Source organism: Chiloscyllium plagiosum, unplaced genomic scaffold, assembly GCF_037043375.1.
Source record: "Chiloscyllium plagiosum isolate Xiang-an unplaced genomic scaffold, Cpla_swu_hap1 HiC_scaffold_1, whole genome shotgun sequence".
Lineage (NCBI taxonomy): Eukaryota > Metazoa > Chordata > Chondrichthyes > Orectolobiformes > Hemiscylliidae > Chiloscyllium > Chiloscyllium plagiosum.
The window spans coordinates 77,841,413-77,861,077 of NW_028270139.1; the positions used below are offsets into that span (position 1 = coordinate 77,841,413).

Consider the following 19,665-nt stretch of genomic DNA (forward strand, 5'->3'; position numbering starts at 1 on the left):
AAGCTATTTAATGATTTGAAAAGTTATAGTTACCTCTTTGGTTAAAAAGTTCAGTTAGAATTCGGAGTGCAAATTGAAACAAGGCAGCGACAGAATTGCGTTTTCTGTAGCTACCTGAAACCATTCCATATATTAGTAAACCTGTTTCATTTAATGTTTCTTAATTTAGTTCATAATTTTCTATTTTTATTGCATTTACTATTGTGGTGGCTGTTACTTCAGAAATATAAACATCAGAGGACTAAATAAACTTGCAATGTTAATTTTAAAATCAAAGCAGGAAACTGTGTTCTCCATGGAACAGTGAGATTTCTTACAGGAGAGTTCTAGATTTTGATAAGCCTGGGGAATATGGAGTCAATTTACCCAAGTTTGAAAATAGATGTCTTCAGCCAGGTTAAAAAAAATATTTCCCATTCTTAAAAAGATCTTAGTCAAAGCTAGTAAAAATGTAAATATAATCAAATCGGATGTTTAATTATTGAGATTTTTCAGAATTTTATTTAAAACCTCTAGCCTCCCAAAAGGAACAAAGTCAAGAACATGTTTTTTGTGTTATGAAGCTACAAAGGAAAAATCATTACCTATGAAAACTTGTCCTTTTCCTTCTTGGACTACCTGACCAGAGTTATCCACAACATCCAAAACAGTTCCCAAAAGTGGGAGTCCCAAAGGTACACACTCTTCATGTCTAAAACGTAAACACAGGTAACAATTCATTCTCACACCAGTTAAGATGCTGGCTATTTCCAGAATTTACCAACATTACTGACTCTTATGGACTAAACCTAGATGCAGGACTGCTTCCTCCAAAGCACAACTGATACCTGCAGTCACAATGGTGAGATAACTACTGATGCAGCTGGGCAATATACAATACCCAACCAATACAACCAGAACAAATTAAGAGATTATTCACCTTTTTGCACAAAAGATAATCCTGTTTTCACAAATTGCTACGTAAGTAAAAGTAGTAATGACAGCATGAAATAAATTAATTCACTATGAATCACAGTGAAGGTTCATGCGTTTTCTTTTCATGAAGAGATTAAACAGACTTACAACTGAGTGGCATCACACAGACTTTCTTCAGGAATTTTGTAAAATGTAGCCCAACTTGATACTTCTGTAATCCCATAAAGATTGAAAATTTCAGTTTTGTTGCCTTCTCCTCGCCAACATTTGAGTACACTCAGTGAAGGAAATGCTTCGCCCCCTAGTGCTAATACACGTAGTGAAGTACTGGCTGAAAGTACAACTGATGTTAAAATTTCTGATCCAAACCATTTGATCAATGTTGGGGTGGCCTAGGGAAAGAAATTAAACTGCCATATTAATCCAAGATTGACAACAAAAAGATTGAACTCTGTAAAATATATTTAGTTTATTTACTTATAATTATATATTTAGCCTATTTACACATAAATTCCCATAATTTTCCATTCTTTCCTGAGAATGCAGGGTCCTGCTGAGCTTCACCTCCAAAACTTGTGGCAACCTTTTCTTTCCTAAGTGGTTATTCCTTATGTAATCTTAGGTAATATCAGCGCACTATTTGACTTGAGTGGACATCACAGCTAAGCCTACCCTCACACTATCACTAGTTGCAAATATTATTCAATGTAGATTGAATGAGCAAATAGATTTCAAACAGCAATTGGTCAGAAAGATAGAAGATAAATGATTGTAGTTTGCAGGACACAACACAGAAAGAATCTAGAGTCAGATGGATTACTGAGACCATCATCACGTAAAAGTAATAAGGACAAGCAATATCCTGAAATGCATATCCAGAGGAGAGATCACAGGTACCAGGTAGTAATTTTGAGATAACAGAGCAGTAGTGGAAGCATCTTGGTTTTAGAAAGGATACAGGGAAGTGTTGTGAATACATCATTACAAGTTACCTTTAATTTAGCTATTTACTAAGAAATCGCACAACCAAAATAAGACCCCTCAAGTAAGCAAGTTAAGGCTCCCATCTCAACTTGGTTATTACCAAATTAAATGTTGGAACTTAACTATGATTCCACCAACATTGTCTGTCACTAAGTCTCCAGGGTTTGATCTAGTTGTTCATTGTTGTTCTTCAAAGTTTTGCTACTGAACTGTTCTGGTGTTGGATTCTTATAATTTTCTTTCTTTCAAATGTGTGCTGTGATATTATTGATGATTCAATAGATTCTTTCATCCCCAACATTTATTACAGTTCTGGAGCCCTCAAATTTGTAGCTTGCCTTCTTATGTAAAGTAGCACCTATGTTCCTTATTACGTTCAGCCTTAACTGTGTTTGAAACATAATTTACTTCAGGACATTAAAAGGTGCCTGCAGAAATAATTGCCCATTCATCATGAAGAAGTAGGTTATCAAGCAATGTTATCTCCTCTCTCCCAGGAACCAGCTTGTTCATGTTTCTGTAACCCCACCTTCCCAGAGATGGTTAATTCGCACGCTGCTTTTAATTCCTTTAAAACAGCTTCTCCTTCTCCCTTTAATCTTGGGAAACAGTTCATTTAAAAAAATGTTTTTGCTATTGTTTCAATCCATTAAGTTCTGAAGTTTACATTGTTATAGAAGGATAATAGGTAAGTAAAACATGCCATCTGAACCACCTTGAAATATTATGAAAACTGGGAATTTCTAAAATTAACAAGAACATTCTGAAAGAATAGCTTTTTGAATTATGGAAAGCAGCAAAATCAAAAAACAAACTGAAGAATAATATGTTTTACATCAAACTCTGAAATCAAAGGCAATGTGTTTAAGATCAGAAGAGGAATGGCAGCCAGATAATTTACATTCAAAATAATTTTATTTAAGGCTTAAGAATATGTTGAAAACTATCCAGAATGTAACAAGACCATTCAATGAAGGTTGTTAGCAATCGATTCAAGGGAACTGAACAGACTTCTAGCAAATAAATACTTGAAGAGTAGAAGAGAGGAAGGTTATTTCATTTTCTAGACTTACGAACGTAATGGAACTTAAATGGTTTTATGACCACATTGTCCTTTAGAATCTTTGGGTCAACAATTACATATTCTCTTTTCCTGTCCTTAGCTCAAAACCATGATGAAGTCCTTCTCCTCTAGTACCTTTGGTCCAGAAGCCAGTGGATTCACCTTTGATGTAAATCCGTTCCACTGCACCATATTATAAAGTACACATCAAAAAATAACTATCCTTAGCACCTCTGAATGCACGTACGACAATGTCCTGTCCAATTATGACACTTGCCTGTAAACAGCTGTTGTTAATATAAATGTTGGGGAATAGCCTTCAGTCAATTTCTTAATGGTTACACTTATCCCCCAAAAGCCAAGTAAAGACCTAAGGTTTGGACTGGACAAGGTGCAGCAAGTGTGAGTACCTCAGAATGAAATGACCATGGCAGCTGCTGGGGAAATATGCATGTTTGTGATCACACACTAGCTAGACATTAATTAGAGTGGAATGCTTTTCTATTCACAGATGTTCGCAGCTGCTGCAGTGGTATCCTTGTAGCCATTTGGGTAAAATCTAGTATTTCTTGAATTTGTGAAAAGCTGACTATAGAGGTAATGCCCATGGTCTTCTGCTGCCATGACATCCACATTCTCATAAGTATGATCTGTTCTCCCACCCAAACAACAAATACATCAGCACCAGCGTGTTTCATTGTTCGGCAGCTAATTGAGATGCTCCTGCAAGGATAGGCCATATAGAAATTGACGGCAACAACGAAATTCATTACAACAGACAGCAGCCACAAATCAGTTCAAGTGTGATGCAAAATCGTCCTCCATTATGGTACATATCTCTCCAATCATTCCTCTTGAAACTTGGAGCTTTCGCTAATGCTCAGTCATGTCGAGATAACTGCTTTGGAGATGGTACACCATTCCTTCAGGTTAATATTGCCTCTTCCAGGTGTTCCTTCCTGTTATGCACTGTAGTTGCTTGAAAACTACTAGCTGGGTCCCCTTCCTCTGGCCACATGTTTCTGCCGCAGCTCTTTCGCAATCATTCATTTGTAGGATGATACATAATCAATTGTTTTCCCACTTTGTTCCTTCACTGCACAATTTGCAGTAAATGCTGCCGTAAAAGTAAGCCTAACAATCTGCCTCATGTCTCACTTGGTTGGGAGAAGACAAGAATAATCCAAGGCATCAAAAGTATACCCTTCCAATTTGTTTCTCAAACTTCACCTCCTACCTTAGCCTTATTTTTTAAATAATTTATGAGATGTTGGTGTCACTGGCTAGGCCAACATTTATTGCCCAGAGGGATGTTTAAAAATCAACTACAGTGCAAATGTAGATCAGATCAGGTAAGGGCAACAGATTTCCTTTCTTCAAGGACATTAGTGAGGCAGATGGATGACTACGATAATTGACACCGGTTACATGGTCACCACTGGGCTAGATTTTAATTCCAGATGTTTACTGAATTCAAATTTCCCACTGACCTGGGACTGTGGATTACTAATCCAGTGACTGTACCACTACTCCACCGCCTCCCCTTCTAGCCTGGCACAAACCTTCATTTGTGAAGTAAAGCTTCTAATTTTAAAACTTAACCTGGCTGAACTCTGCACAAGGAAAACAAACCTTTTGGAGCCATTCATAAGCTTTTACAACTTGCTCATAAAGTCATCACTGCTGATTTGATCCATTCGCAGCAACGAAAACTGCACCTATTTAATCTCTGCAGTATTTGTCAATGTCCTAGCAGGTTACTATTCTACGTATGCATATTGAATCAGACTATACCCTATTTCTTCTACCAATGAGGATGGCTTCATCGGAAGGGTGGTCAGACATCCAAATCTGGGTCCTTGCCACCATTTTAAAGGCTCATGGAGTCCCCTAGTTCAGTCAAAATCTGGCCTCATGGTTCAGTTCTATACTTGGTATATGCATTACCAACTGGCAGTATTCTACTGACCTTTCTGTTTTGGTCAGCCATAAAACCTCAACTCCTTAGACAGAAAACCATTACTTTGGGAAACAGTTTATATATGGAAGTGTGTTGCTGGAAAAGCGCAGCAGGTCAGGCAGCATCTAGGGAACAGGAGAATCGACGTTTCGGGCATTAGCCCTTCTTCAGGAATTCCTGAAGAAGGGCTAATGCCCGAAATGTCGATTCTCCTGTTCCCTAGATGCTGCCTGACCTGCTGCACTTTTCCAGCAACACACTTCCATCTCTGATCTCCAGCATCTGCAGACCTCACTTTCTCCTCAAACAGTTTATATAACTAATGGAACATTACTTTTGAAAACAATGTGCAAATCTCTAAATTGACCTTTAGCACCATACCTGCATAATAGAAACTTTGTGATGGTTAAAAAGTATGTTGGCTAATGTCTTTGGCATCCTTTTAATCACTGGGGGAACAATGAGCAGCGTAGCTCCACTGCTCAGTGCAACAAACATTTCAACAACAGAGGGGTCAAAAGTCAGAGGGGAAGCCATAAAAATTATATCATCTGATGAAACCTTGAAAATAGTCCTGTAAAATAAAAAGAAACTTTAAATATAGTACAAAAAAGCAAAAGAACAATTATAAGTTTGCAATTATAAATAAAAAGGTCACAGTGAATGTTGTGAAAGTAAGTTAGGGTCGGAACAATGATTTGACTACGTAATTTGGAAGACGAAATAAATTATTAATAAAACAATGTGAACATAATTGAGCTCTTGTTCCAATCTGGTCTTATGTGCCCACTTATCCAAACTATAAGCTGCTTTAGCTGCACCCATGATTTGATAAAGCTCTTCCAAACAAACAATGAAATCTCTTAAAACTAGCAGCTTAATAATGATACAGGGACAAGATAACAAGGCAGATGAAAAAAAAACCTTCAACCTGACAGTTCTCATCTTCCCAAATTCTCAAACCTACCATTTTCTTATTTCAATATTTAACTGCACCTTAAATACACTCAATATGTTGGACCCAACCACCTTTCCTAGCAATTTATTCAACAAGCAGGTCACCTGATGTTAGCCCGGATTATAAACATAAAACTAGGACTCAGTACCCTTTAGACCAACTCTCTTTGCATAACTGAAAATTTTGTTTGGGATTACTTTCTGTGTCTGTTAAGTATTATATACATTGTAAGGTATTCTCTAATTTGGAGGCAGACGAGCTTTACTTTACAATAAATTGTCCTGCTGGAGTCTTCCCTCTAGCAATGGAGAACTGCAGGGTAAAGAACTTCCCTCTCTCCACCAGTGAACCCCAGGTCTAGACTTTGGAACATTTGAAAATGGCAACTGGTACCTGGTGGTCTCAACACAAAAGTGTTAATTTACTAGATACAAAATTAAATTGGCAAAACACAACAGGCGTAAGTTGGAAAAGTTTTTTTTAAAGTAACTGACACCTCCACATCTTCCACATATTTATAAGGTCACAACTAAATGTGTTTCCGTTGCAAATACACAAATTTTGAAGATGTTAACCTGCTAATTACTGCCCTTTTCACTGTGTGCCAGATTTAAATTTAACAATTCACAGTGTTCATTACACTAGAATTCACCACTTTTCCACATATTGGAATTCAACATATGCAGTCTTATGCTAGAGACCCAATTTGTAAGGAATGTATCTCAGAGACTTCACGTTTTTCTGGCTTCCAATTAGTTTATTTTAATTCACTTACGGGATGTAGGTATCGCTGGCTGGCCAGCAGTATTCTCCATCTCCTTCTTCAAGAGTTGAGGTCCAGAAATGCCCTTAAGGAGGGAATTCCAGAATTTTGATGCAGTGACAGTGAAGGGATGGCAAAATACTTCAAAATCAGGATGCTGAGTGGCTTGGAGGGGAACTTGTAAATAGTGGTGTTCCCATGAACCTGCTGTCCATGTCCTTCCAGATAGAAGTGCTCATGCATTTGGAAAATGCTGTCTAAGGATCTTCAGCAGATTTCTGCACAGCATCTTGTAACATTACTGCTACTGAGTGGTGGTGGAGTAGATATGGTGCCAACCGAGCAGGCTGCTTTGTCCTAGATGGCGTTCAGAGTGCTGTTGGAGCGGCACCCACCCAGGTAAGTGGGAAGTATTCCATTATGTTCCTAATTTGTGCCTTATACATGAAGAAAGGCTTTGGAAGTCAAGTGGTTAGTTAATCGCGACTGTATTTCTTGCCTCTGACCTGCTGTGTTTATATGGCAACTACAATTGAGTTTCTGGTCAATGGTAATTCCCAGGATGTATAGTAGGGTTGGTTGTCAGATTTAAAACTGTTCCTCAATTTTTTGTAATCGTCTTCCCTTGCCAGTACCCCAAATTGGTTTGGCATGGCAGTTGATCAGCCCAACATGGTCTCAGCATGGACTTCCAATCTTGAGATGATTTCTTGAAGTGCACTTTTGCCAATGGCCAAGCGCTTGAGAGAGACTAATATTTGAACTTAAAACTAAGAAGGTCTGCAATATGTAACTTCTAATTTTACTTTGTATGTTTCACACTTTATTACAATTACTGTAATGCTTAACTTTTAACTTTGTTCTTTATTTCTGCCTTATTATGATGCTTATACGCAAAATGGCACCTTACGTGGTAACATATACTTTCCACTATACTCTTGTATTTTGTTCTTGAGGACACATGACAATAAAATCAAACTGTAGCTCCCAACCTTGCAGCCTGCCTCCCACCCACCTCCCAACCTTAATCACCATAAAAAGGGCCATTCCTCCATACATCTTATCAGTGTAGTGAGCTTTCTCCAGAGTGACTTTTGAAGAATGGTCACTGCACCTGAAATGTTAACTCCGCTTTCTCTCTACAGATGTTGCCAGACCTGTTGAATTTCTCCAATTTCAGTTCTTGCTCCCTACTTTTACATTCCATTCCCAAATGAAGGCCAACAATCCATTTGCCTTCCCTTTAAATGCTGAAGTTGGATGAACTTATGATTCATGGACTAGCACTACCAAATCCTACTGTTCCCTGTCTTCTATAGTCTTTCCCCACATAAATAAATACTCAGGCTTCTACTCATCCTGCCAAAGTGTATACAGACAGTCCCCAGTTTATGAACATCTGACCTATGAACGAGATCCCATAGAGAGGTTTGTCTATCTCAAACACTGCAGCCAAGAATTTCCCAAGGCATAGTACAATGGGGAGACCAAGCAGACGCTACAGTAATGGATGAACGGACGCCATACATCAGCAGACAGCAATGTTCCCTCCCAGTCGGGAACAGTTCAGCATTCAAGGACATTCGGCCTCAGATCTTTGGGTGACCATCCTCCAAGGCGGACTTCAGAATACACAGGGTTGCCAAGCAGAGGCTGAAAGCCAAGTTGGGAATGGCTCCGGTTTCCTCCCACAATCCAAAGATGTGCAGGTCAGGTGAATTGGCCATGCTAAATTGCCCGTAGTGTTAGGTGAAGGGGTAAATGTAGGGGTATGGGTGGGTTGCGCTTCACCGGGTCGGTGTGGACTTGTTGGGCCGAAGGGCCTGTTTCCACACTGTATGTAATCTAATCTAATCTAATCAATCGGGATCTTGGACTCATGTCACATGACAGGTGACCCCACTACTCTATAAACACACACACACATACACCCTCTCTCATATACATGCTCTCTCTCAGATACACACGCACACCCTCTCAGACAGATACACTGTCACAATTGTGCACATATGCATACACGTTCTCTCTCTCTCTCTCTCACACACACACACACACACACACACAACCACACTCTCTCTCTCTCTCTCTCTCTCCCTCCCTCTCACACACTCACATGCAAATCTATGGGGCGAATTTGTATTTGCAGTTACATTGTATTTTGTTCAAAAAGCACACGCTCTGAAGGTAGTCAGTCAGTAGTCAGGTAGTTTTATAAATTCCTACTTTGGAAACAAATACGGTCTGGTTCAAGGTTGGAATACAGACAGAGTCCAACCTTACACCTTCAATGCATTACCTGAGTTGAGCTGTCACTTTTTATTTTAAAATGTTTGGATTTATATATTAATGAATTGAAACCTGCAAACCATTCTAAGTGGTTAGAGACTTAACAGCAATCTGTTTGTTCAATACATCGCATCAGTTGTATGTCACTTTGATGTTTTACTGTAAATTGTGTCCTATGATCCTGCCTCATTAGCTACATGACGAAGGAGCAGTGCTCTGAAAGCTTACACTTTTAAATAAACCTGTTCGACTATGACCTGGTGTTGTGTGATCTTTAACTTTGTCCACCCCAGTCCAACACTGGCACATCCATATCTTAATTTTAAATACCAGACATGTGAATGTTTCCTCATATTTACAAACAGCTATTTTACATTATCCTGCACTCTGTTTTGACTTACATACAAATAGACTTGCAAATGTACTCAAGGACAGAATCAGTTCACAATCTATCAACTGCCCATTAACTCATATTTCTCTACATCATAATCCATCTGTCAAGTTTTTGCTCACTAACTTAATATGTCTATATCCCTCTGCAAACACGGTCATCCTCACACTTCCCTTCCCCCTTATATTTGTGTCTTTGCAAACTTGGCACCAGTACATTCATTTTCCTCAACCAAGTCATTAATTTCTATGAAACGTTTGCAGCCTCTCTCTCGCCCACCCACCATGCATGCTCCCAGTCTCGTTTCTCTGCCCCACTCCATTCCTCTTGCAGCCCAATTGTGTTCTTCCACTCCCAACATCTAATGCACTCCTGCCCATTGCACTTCTGTTGCAGACTCCTTTTCCACCCACAGCCCTCTTTTAGTTTTTTCGTCCCTGAACCCCACTGCAATTTCCTGTACCCCCAACCCTCTGGTGCCAATTTGCCCCACTAACAGTAGTCATATTCAGCCTTGACAAAAAAAAAAGGAGTCACTGGACATGAAACATTAACTTTGTTTTTCTCTCTCCAGAGGTGCTGCCAGACCAGAGTTTCTCTGGAAATTTCTGCTGGTTTCTGGAAACATGTTCCTCATCTTCAGCAAAAGTATTCCTTGACGATTCACTCCCTTGAGTGTACATAGAACATAGAACAATACAGCACAGAACAGGCCCTTTGGCCCACGACGTTGTGCCGAACATTTGTCCTAGCTTAAGCACCCATCCATGTACCTATCCAATTGCCGCTTAAAGGTCACCAAAGATTCTGACTCTACCACTCCCACAGGCAGCGCATTCCATGCCCCCACCACTCTCTGGGTAAAGAACCCACCCCTGATATCTCCCCTATATCTTCCACCCTTCACCTTAAATTTATGCCCCCTTGTAACACTCTGTTGTACCCGGGGAAAAAGTCTCTGACTGTCTACTCTATCTATTCCTCTGATCATCTTATAAACCTCTATCAAGTCACCCCTCATCCTTCGCCGTCCCAATGAGAAAAGGCCTAGCACTCTCAATCTATCCTCGTACGACCTATTCTCCATTCCAGGCAACATCCTGGTAAATCTTCTCTGCACCCTCTCGAAAGCTTCCACATCTTTCCTAAAGTGAGGCGACCGGAACTGCACACAGTACTCCAAATGTGGCCTAACCAAAGTCCTGTACAGTTGCAACATCACTTCACGACTCTTGAATTCAATCCCTCTGCTAATGAATGCTAATACAACATAGGCCTTCTTACAAGCTCTATCCACCTGAGTGGCAACTTTCAAAGACCTATGAACATAGACCCCAAGATCCCTCTGCTCCTCCACCTCACTAAGAATCCTACCGTTAACCCTGTATTCCACATTCTTATTTGTCTTTCCAAAATGGACAACCTCACACTTGGCAGGGTTGAACTCCATCTGCCACTCCTCAGGCCAGCTCTGCATCATATCCAAGTCCCTTTGCAGCCGACAAGAGCCCTCCTCACTATCCACAATTCCACCAATCTTCGTATCATCTGCAAATTTACTGACCCACCCTTCGACTCCCTCTTCCAAGTCATTAATAAAAATTACGAACTGCAGAGGACCCAGAACTGACCCCTGCAGAACTCCACTTGTAACTGGGCTCCAGGCTGAATATTTACCATCTACCACCACTCTCTGACTTCGACCGGTTAGCCAGTTTTCTATCCAATTGGCCAAATTTCCCACTATCCCATGCCTCCTGACTTTCCGCATAAGCCTACCATGGGGAACCTTATCAAATGCCTTACGAAAATCCATGTATACTACATCCACTGCTCTACCCTCATCCACATGCTTGGTCACCTCCTCAAAGAATTCAATCAGACTTGTAAGGGAAGACCTACCCTTCACAAATCCGTGCTGGCTGTCCCTAATCAAGCAGTGCCTTTCCAGATACTCATAAATCCTATCCCTCAGTACCCTTTCCATTACTTTACCTACCACCGAAGTAAGACTAACTGGCCTGTAATTCCCGGGGTTATTCCTATTCCCTTTTTTGAACAGGGGCACAACATTCGCCACTCTCCAGTCCCCTGGTACCACCCCCGTTGACAGTGAAGATGAAAAGATCATTGCCAACAGTACTGCAATTTCCTCTCTTGCTTCCCACATAATCCTAGGATATATCCCATCAGGCCCAGGCGACTTGTCTATCCTCAAGTTGTTCAAAATGTCCAACACATCTTCCTTCCTAACATGTATCTCCTCTAGCTTACCAGTCCGTTTCACACTCTCCTCTTCAACAATACGGTTCCTCTCCTTCGTAAATACTGAAGAAAAGTACTCATTCAAGACCTCTCCTATCTCTTCCGACTCAATACACAGTCTCCCACTACTGTCCTTGATTGGACCTACCCTCGTTCTCGTCATTCTCATGTTTCCCACATACGCATAAAATGTACAGTAGTAGGTAAAGGAATACTAGCCCATGATTTGTTGGACAATTCATGATAATTCTATACATTCAACTTAAAAGTGCTTGCATTCTTTGACAGGTTTCCTCCTGATTGCCTTTTCACAGATTTTGTTTTTTGGTGGGGGTAGGTTCCAGGAACAAATTCATCTACTGCCCCCACCTCAAATATATTTTGAATATGGGCAAGTTGGGCCAACTGCCCCCCTTCTGTATTGTAACAATTCTGTGATTCTGCTCCATACCTCCTTATATTCTCCAATTAAACCCAGTCCCACACAGCCCTGCATACTGTCCAGGCATTGTATACATACGAAACAAATTCTTCATATGACAATATAATGACAACAAATATGGAACACCAGGAAGAGACTAAAACATTGATGCATAAACTGTACTTTAAAAATTAAATTATTGCGAGTACAACCTTATATAAAAAAAACTCTAGTAAGATTTAACAGTGGCTTCAAATACTTCACACTTCTTACTCTTGTCCAAATAATCACAGACTTTTGACAAAAGAGGTTGCAATTAACAATTTCTATAACTGCTTAAAAAGGCAGAAAGCCAACAACTCATTTCAGTTGTCAAAACAGAAGCCCATACTAAACAGATTCTTGTATCAGTATGGGCTGACAGCAAAGCCTGCAATCTTTAGCAATAATTAATTGTAACTAAACTTACCTGAGATGCTGTATGTTTGGAACAATGCACTGATGTGGCACTCGAACAATTTTTGGAGTTCCTGTCGTACCTGATGTTTGCAATATATATGCCAAAAATCCATGCCTCTGGATATCTGTACATTTGTGCACTTGTTTCCTATCCTCTTCAGCAGCTTCTGAGCTGTCTGGAAATTCTTTATTTTTGGGTTCTGAATCCACATTATTCAACCGCCACTGAATCTTCACAAGTACCACATTTAGTGTTGGTACATCATGTTCAACTTCAATATACAGCCACTTTGACAGAGTCTCCTTGAATTTCTGAAATATAAAATTAGTATGCATTATTTATCAGCTTAGAAAAATTAGTTTCTTTAAGAATTAAAAGTCAAAAATGATTACACAAACATAGGGCATGCATGGTTGCAAAAAAGCAGGTACTGTAAAATATTAATAAATAAAATCTGATGTGACATTACCAAGATCACTCTCCAGTTGGAATCACATTTAGAATTTGAATTTTAGTCAAAGCTCATGATCAAAGTCATTCTGACGCTGAGTGAGAAAATTATGTTTCTGTTGAAAACAAATTGAACTGGGGTTTCTGGTATGGTCAATGGGTTAAAAGAAAGTTTCTGCCAAACCAAATATGAATACTATTATTCTTTTAAAAACATAATTTGCAATGTGAGCATACAGAATTATAGAATGGTTATAGCACTGAAGCAGGCTGTTTGAATCATCCTATCGAGGCTAGTTTTCTGTAAAAGCAACTCACTAAGTTCCACTCCTTTTCCTGTAGCCCTGAAAATGTTTTCTTTTTCAGATAATGATCTAACTCTTTCAAAGGCCTTGACTTGATTTGTTTCCTCCAATACACACTCAGGCAGCACATTCAAGATACAAACAACTTGCTGTGCTAAAAAGGTTTTTCTTCATTTGCCAGTTTATTTAACCAATTGGCTTAAATCGGTATCCTCTTACTCCTGATCCTTCAATAAGAAGAGTTTCTCACTATCCATTCTGACCTACCAATATTAATAGTTATTCTCTTATCAGGAACTGATTTTTCAATTGATTGATTGATTATGGATATCATAATGTGAATTTATCCTGTGTTTAATGCAGAACAATCCCATTCAACTTCAAGATATTCAAATTGTAGAGTTTACCACTTTCATTTAGAATAATATTTTCACATTTATTGAAGGTTTTCCTTTCTACAAACAGATAGACTTACATTCATACTGCTTTTCACAATCTTAGGACTTTCCTAAGGTTCAATAGTCAAGGGAACATGTGATCAAGTTCCACAAAATAGGTTTCTCAGCCAAGTCAAAGTTCATGGAATAAAAGGAACAGTGGAGTTAGAATCAGGAAACAAGTCCTTTTCAGATGGGAGAGAGCACATACTATGGAGAGGCAGGGGCATATTGGTATAATCCAGAATGAAAGGCTAATGCCATGGGGACATGGGTTCAAATCTCATCATGGCAGTGAAATTGGAATACAGTTTTGTTTTTACAAGTCTGGAAAGAGATTTTAGAAACTAGCCTGAAACCATGAAACCAATCTGGTTCACTAATCTCCTTTCAGAAAGGAAATCTACTACCGTCAAGTGTGGCTGAATGTCACGCGACTTCTACAACCCAAAGCAATGCCGTTAAAACTTAGCTACCCTCTGAAATGGCCTAGCAAATCTTCATATACTTCAAGAGCAATTAGGGACAGGCAACAAATGCTAGCCTAACCAGTGACACCCTCAACCCATAAACAAATAAAATAAATTCAGGTTCCCTAGGGGTTATCATTCCGATCACTGCTTACAATTTAAATTAGTGACACAATTTGCCTACAAAGTATAATTTCAAAGTCTGCAAATTACAAATCTTAGAAGTATGTGAAATAGCAGGAGGACCGTGATAGGCTGGCAGAGTGGGCCCAAAGTGTTGAATGGCCTACTGTGCTCCCATTTTCTGTCATAGACTTCAAGATGACAGACAGTGATATTAGGTAGCATGATCAGACATATGATAGGTGAAATTTGATGCAAAGTGGTACATTTTGGTAGGAAGAATAAGGAGACTCAATATAAAAAAAGGTTCCATTCTAACAGAGCAGAGTTGGCTGAAGTTATGCTGCACAATTTGTTGAAATCACAGACCAGGTTGAGACGTGTACTGGATTTTATGAATGACAGCATAGAGTACAAAAGGAAAGAAACAGAACATAGAACAATACAGCGCAGTACAGGCCCTTCGGCCCTCGATGTTGCGCCGACCTGTCATACCAATCTGAAGCCCATCTAACCTACACTATTCCATGTACGTCCATATGCTTGTCCAATGACGACTTAAACGTACTTAAAGTTGGCGAATCTACTACCGTTGCAGGCTAAGCATTCCATACCCTTACTACTCTATAATGGCGAACCTTTATAAATCAATGGTTTAATTCTGAACCCCACGCTTTAGGAAGGTGTGAAGGCATTGGACAGTGTAAAAGAGAGTTAAGAATACTCTGATGGTGACAGACTTCAATTACACTATAGACAGGTGAAACTTTGGCAAGAAAAGGTTGGAGGCTAAGATTTCTGTGGCAAGCCATGCCCTTTCTTGATTGAACTATATAGACGTTCCTTTATTATCATTTAATTAAAATCATGGCTTGTGTGTGTACTTACACTATAAAGGACTTCAATGGCTCAAGGCAGGAATCACCATTACCATGTTAAAGGCAATTAGAAATGGGCAATAAATGCTGACCTAGCCAGTGACAGCCTCATCCCATTAATGAATAAAAGAATGAGAGTTTAGAAAAATAAAATCAAATAATTAAATGAAGCTAATAATGAATATAGTAACTTTGAAACAATTATGAAACAACTTTATTGTAAGAAAAATATATATGGCACACTAATACCCTTTTAAGGAAGGGAATCTGCTAGCATTGGCATATATATCACTTCAAGCACATAAATATGAATGATTTATAACTGCCCTCCGCAATGGCCTGACAAGCCAGCAGTATTCAAGAACATGGTTCATCATCTTCTGAAGAGAAATAGGGATCAGCAAAAGAACACTGGTCTGATCAGCAATGGAAAATAAAATCACATGAATTAGTAAAGGTGATCACGGCCTAAACTAAATAGTGCCAGCTTCAGCAAAATAAATTCATTTAACTACAGAGATAGCATAGAATACATAGATTGCCACGTGGTTCATTTTTGTGGGATCTTTCCTGGATCATACTGTAATAATCCCATTTGCTTTCCCCAAATAGAACTGAACTTTATTCTGCTTGAAAGATTTATCCCATTTCTGCTTAAAAGATGCAACACCTCAACCAATCATTGTGACAGTCTGAACTCCAACAAGCATATCTAATGAAACATGTGTCTGTACAGATATTTATTTTAATGTTGCTTCTAATCTTTAAGTGAACAGTTTAAATAGATGACCTATTGGTAACATAAATAACTGGAGGGAATGGCATAAAAACAGACTGCTAAAAATACTCAGCAGGTGTGTCAGCATTTGTAGACAAAGAAATAAAGCTAATGTTTAGAATTGAAATCAAAATCTCTCCAATTTTTTTTTGGAAAGTAAAATTTTCTCTTCAGCTTCTCCTACAGAATTTCAAGGCTGACACTTTCAAAAAAAGGTGCAGCGATATCTGCTAATAGGAGAATGGTCACTTAGTGACGGTAACTATTTGATATTGCACAGTGTAAGGGAAGGGGAAGTCCATGAGGAAACAATTATTTATATGCTTTAAATGGAGCTGTTTTGATAGGATTTCATGCACTTAAATAACTATACAAACAATATTGCATTAATAATTAAATAAATCCATCAATTTATTTAAAAACAGAAAAAATAGACTACTTATAAAGTTAAAATATAGGAAATGTAAAATATGTCAATGTATTCGTTTTTAAACATTATTTCTTCAGACCTTTATAGCTGTTACTCACCTGTATCATATCTTTCTGAATAAGGATATACATCAGTTTACACCTTTGAATAAAATTTGCTGATAAGTGAGGTGCATTTTCTGGATCAATTGGGCAAAAGGCTGCCCCAATTTGAAGAATTCTGAAAGTGTACAAAAACAGTAACACTAAACATTATTGCTGAAAAAATAACTGTCCTCTTTCTATATAATAAACAGAAGTCTGAAAACAGAAATCACTGACTCTTCCAGTGTTTGTTACACACTGTTCAAATGTGGCTTTTCCTCCGCATTTTAAGTAATTGAAACTCATACTTAAGGCATTGAAATTAGATTAAAAGGACTGTGACAGCTTGGGAACAAAATTAGCCAAGAGGCACTGAACAAAGGTTAATGATAAATGTTTGTTAAATAATTAGGAGTTAGTATATAGTGATGACTCCAGAAATTGGGACAAGGGCTATCTAGATTTTGGTATAAAAAGGCATGATTTTAAAATTGGCAGGTAGTACAAAACGTGGACGTGTTTTAGAGTAAAGGAATAAAGTAGCAGACATCAGTAGGGCATATCCAGATTGCGGAAATGGACAAACACACAGCAGGCCAACTTAAGTGCAAAAACCTGTGGTGGTGCAATTTGTGAAGAAAATGGAGAGAACAAATATAAACAAAAACTGTTCACAATATAATTTTTGAAGCTGACTGTCCAAGTTGACAGGGCCATGGAAAAAGCATATTGGCTTTACTGGCAAAATCATTGGCTTTACACAGACAGCCATAGTAAAGAGCAAGAACATTCCACTTAAACAAACATAAATCATTGCTTAGGCCTCAGATCCCCTAATGTGTTCAAGTATTGGCTCCATATTGCAGGAAAGATGTCCAAGGCTTGGGTAAAGTGCAGAAATAATTTATTAGAACCAGTTACTTCGATTAGAAATTCCCTCAACAAAGCTTTTCTCTAATCATACCAAATTGTTTAAACATAAATTGAATTACTTGCAAGCTTTTGAATTAAAAGGCGCACAACCCTCATCCTCTTAATTTAACATTTAAAGTCATAGAGTCATAGATATGTACAGCATGGAAACAGACCCTTTGGTCCAACCTGTCCATGCCGACCAGATATCCCAACCCAATCTAGTCCCAACTGCCAGCACCCGGCCCATATCCCTCCAAACCCTTCCTATTCATATACCCATCCAAATGCCTCTTAAATGTTGCAATTGTACAAGCCTCCACCACTTCCTCTGGCAGTTCATTCCATACATGTACCACCCTCTGCGTGAAAAAGTTGCCCCTTAGGTCTCTTTTATATCTTTCCCCTCTCACCCTAAAACTATGCCCTCTAGTTCTGGACTCCCTGATGCCAGGGAAAAGAGATTGTCTATTTGTACTATCCTAATATCCATAATTTTATAAACCTCTATAAGGTCACCTCTCAGCCTCTGACGCTCCAGGGAAAACAGCCTCAGCCTGTTCAGCCTCTCCCTATAGCTCAAATACTTCAACCCTGGCAACATCCTTGTAATCTTTTCTGAACCCTTTCAAGTTTCACATCTTTCCCATAGGAAGGAGACCAGAATTGCATGCAATATTCCAACAGCGGTCTAACCAATGTCCTGTACAGCCAAAACATGACCTCCCAACTCCTGTACTCAATACTCTGACCAATAAAAGAAAGCATACCAAAAGCTTTCTTCACTATCCTATCTACCTGCGATTCCACTTTCAAGGAGCTATGAACCTGCACTCCAAGGTCTCTTTGTTCTGCAACACTCCCTAGGACCTTACCATTAAGTGTATAAGTCCTGCTAAAATTTGCTTTCCCAAAATGCAGCACCTTGCATTTATCTGAATTAAACTCCATCTGCCACTTCCCAGCCCATTGGCCCATCTGGTCCAGATCCTGTTGTAATCTGAGGTAACATTGTATCATTTAATGTTGGGAAACCTGCGTTGGACACTCTAAATTCAACATATTCTTTACAATGGTGTCCTGACTCAGCCATGTTGCAACTAAAGCATCACTTGCTTCACTTTTGCATTACAAGTTCTAAGAATTAAAGCCAAAATAAACTTTTAATTTTATTCAATTTAATAGTGCGCATACATGGACATCTAAATATCTTTTCTCCTCTGATACTGGTCTCCTGCTGCTTAAAAAAAATCCATTTTTTTTTATCAGAACTAACAGTCTTCAGGACTGTTGCCCAAAACGTTGATTCTCCTGCTCCTTGGATGCTGGGGCTGTGGAATTCATTGCCACAGAGCGCAGTGGAGGCCAGGCTATTGGGGGTCTTCAAGGCAGAATTTAATAAGTTCTTGATGACTCAAAACGCCCATCAGCCATAATTTAAATAGCGGAGTGGACTCGATGGTCTTGCTTCCACTCCTATGTCTTATGCTGCCTGACCTGCTGTGCTTTTCCAGCAATGCACTCTTGGACTCTGATCTCCAGCATCTGCAGTCCTCACTTTCTCCTAGTCTTTAAATATTGACATTTCAAAAAAAAACTTTCAAATAGACACCAACTCATCATAAAACTTGATAGTGGCCCAACAAACTGGAGGAAAGGGAACGGCAACACCAAAGGAGAGTTGAGTACGATTTACCCTAAAATGCAGCTGGGCAGGTTTACTGTCGGCTGGCAGTATAAACCAATCATGTAACCGTGGGTAAAATCACAGTGTGAGTGGAGTACTTGTTGCAGCCTATTCCCCAGGGCGAGGACCTGGCTGTAGCTGTAAGACAAGGAGCCTCCGTGCACCTCGCGCTCACTACAAACCGCCGGCCGCGCGCCCTGCACCGCGGCTGCGCACAACACCAGCTCGTGCAGGCGGCCCGGGCTCGCATCCTCCACCGGCACCGGCACCGGGACCTCCACCTCCCGTCCGGACCTGGCCTCGCCTTCCGCCGCTTCAGACATCACTGAACATGGCTCTGGGTCACAGACAACAGCACGGCGCCATAAACTCAGCATCCGTTAATATCCACCGCCATTACGAACGGCCGCCTTCAACTGACAAGGGGTAGCGTCATGACGTGAGTTCACGTTCGGCGGTTGCGCGCCACGTGACCGGAAGGTTTCTGTTCCTGAAGTGTTGCTGCGTCAAACGTGATCATGAACTGTATGGCAACAGCAAAACTGTTTGCAGTTAGGTTAGATAAAATTACAGCGAAGTGAGAACAGTAACGAGGACTTCAGCCACATATAACAGCAATTATGATAATAAACAAGTTTTGGAGGTG

The 19,665-nt window shown here is 39.6% G+C and overlaps 1 protein-coding gene across 2 annotated transcripts in view; it reads right to left on the reverse strand.

The window, feature by feature from the left end:
• aasdh (aminoadipate-semialdehyde dehydrogenase) overlaps positions 1-19,432 on the reverse strand; it is a 48,171-nt gene extending 28,739 nt beyond the window's left edge. For both annotated transcript variants that reach the window (XM_043690458.2, XM_043690440.2), the window contains exons 1-6: positions 19,029-19,432; positions 16,436-16,556; positions 12,476-12,777; positions 5,304-5,496; positions 1,063-1,307; positions 585-691 (exon numbers count right to left, since the gene is read on the reverse strand). In XM_043690458.2, the coding sequence (XP_043546393.2) occupies positions 585-691; positions 1,063-1,307; positions 5,304-5,496; positions 12,476-12,777; positions 16,436-16,556; positions 19,029-19,396 (1,336 nt within the window). In that variant the 5' untranslated portion in view covers positions 19,397-19,432. The remainder of the gene's footprint in view (positions 1-584; positions 692-1,062; positions 1,308-5,303; positions 5,497-12,475; positions 12,778-16,435; positions 16,557-19,028) is intronic.
• Positions 19,433-19,665: the final 233 nt, after the last annotated feature.